The 1,695-nt window shown below is 48.4% G+C and overlaps 1 protein-coding gene across 2 annotated transcripts in view; it reads left to right on the top strand.

The window, feature by feature from the left end:
• YDJC (YdjC homolog (bacterial)) overlaps positions 1-1,695 on the top strand; it is a 44,404-nt gene that overhangs the window by 28,323 nt on the left and 14,386 nt on the right. For both annotated transcript variants that reach the window (XM_019506941.1, XM_019506940.1), the window contains exon 4: positions 590-689. In XM_019506941.1, coding sequence (XP_019362486.1) covers positions 590-689 — 100 coding nt within the window. The remainder of the gene's footprint in view (positions 1-589; positions 690-1,695) is intronic.

The following is a 1,695-nucleotide window of genomic DNA, read 5'->3' as shown; positions in this document are numbered from 1 at the left end:
CCCCACCCCTTTCCCACAACAGATTTACCAGCCAGACACTGCTCTCCATGCTGCCAGGATGCATACTGGCAATTGGATTGCTATCGGCCTATATGGCTGGTCAACAATCAGCCACTGGTATAGGCCCAAAAAATCTTTATGATGCACCCCTACAATGGCCCTGTCACATGAAGAGGTACACAGACAGAAAGGGAGGTCACTCCCACCTTACAAGGGCTGCTGGGCTGAGAACCTCAAAGCTGCCCTCAGGATCTGGACTCCCATTTCCCATTCGTTTTACTGGATCTGCATATCCCAAACCCCAAGGCATCTTTGATAATATCATCCTCCATTTACAGTGCCAGGCCCACTTCCATCCAAATCCCAGGAAGCTAAAGGGAGCTGAGGACCCTCAGTTGATTGTAGGACAGAGTGTAGGGTCAGGACCATTGCCTTCAATGGCAGTTGAGGGAACCTCCCAGAACTAGGTTCTGTATGAGCAGTACAAGACAAGGGTCTCCCAGACAGACCTCTTACCAGAGTTGTCCTGTTCTTTCTGATGTATTGACCACTCTCTCTTTCTGCCCCCACTCCCATCTCCATCGTGTAGGTGAAACAGGAGCTAATGGCACAGCTTGACCTGTTCCGTGAACTGACGGGTCACATACCACACCACATGGATGGACACCAGCATGTCCATGTTCTTCCAGGTAGGATGGTGCCCATGTTCCTCTCAGCCCCAACAGATCAAAGATAATTCTGCTCTGAGTAAAGACACCCCCTTCCCTCCCCCCGGCTCAAAGCTTTGTGAATGAAAAGCTACACAAAGCTGTTTGGTCCAGTAATACAGCATCAGATGTTTCCAACCCACCCAATGGGAAATTATCCTTCCTGTGCCAGAATCAGCGGCTGTTGATTCAGCATTTTCCAGTGTCTGATTCCTAGAATGAGACATACCCTCGCTTGGGCTGCAATGTGAATTGTCAGTCTCCCCCTGCTCTTCCCTGCCTGAGCTGCAGGGGAAGTTCAGGCATCTGATTGACCATGTTGAAACTGGTGGGGTCACAGTGGTATCAGGGTAGGTTTTTTCCTTTTTTAAAAAAGTTTTATAAAAATGGGGCATTTGTTTCACCCACATTAGCATCGGGCATCTAGGATGACTGTGCTCAGTGGTGTCATGTGTAGAGGAGTCCCTTCAAGATTTTAGCTGGATCTTTATAGGTGTGACTGGCAGCAGGGTGTCTAATTTCCATTTGGGTATTTGAAAATCCCATTCGTCCACTATTTCCAGTGTCTCTGTAGAGCCCTCATTTCATGGGCTATGTGGGAGTTTAGATTAGATGACCAAAATGGCCCCTTTTCAGCCTTAAATCCCTTGCATCAGTTAGACTCAAGCCATAGGTCATTCTGCAGCTTCCTGCAGCAGCTTTTCTACAGTCAAGTCACAGGGATGGTATTCAGCACACATTCTCTCCATTTGGCCCACAGAGGAGTAAATGTGAAAAAGGGGTATGGGTAGATGTGTGTGTCTGGGACAGAGGTTACAGCATCTCATCTTCCACGCTCTGTCAAAGCCAGGCTGTGGGAGGTCAGGGGTCCATGAAGCAGAAGTGTAGAAGGAGGTGGGAAGATATTTTCTGCTGCAGATTTCCCAGATAGGCCAGTGTAATAGAGATTAATAATGCGGCTTGAAGCAGGGTGGGGGGATTTACTGGT

This window comes from Gavialis gangeticus, unplaced genomic scaffold (assembly GCF_001723915.1).
Source record: "Gavialis gangeticus isolate Ggan-Ray unplaced genomic scaffold, GavGan_comp1, whole genome shotgun sequence".
Classification (NCBI taxonomy): Eukaryota; Metazoa; Chordata; order Crocodylia; family Gavialidae; genus Gavialis; species Gavialis gangeticus.
Note: the sequence above shows the minus strand (reverse complement) of the source record. Positions and strands in the feature narration are given on the sequence as shown.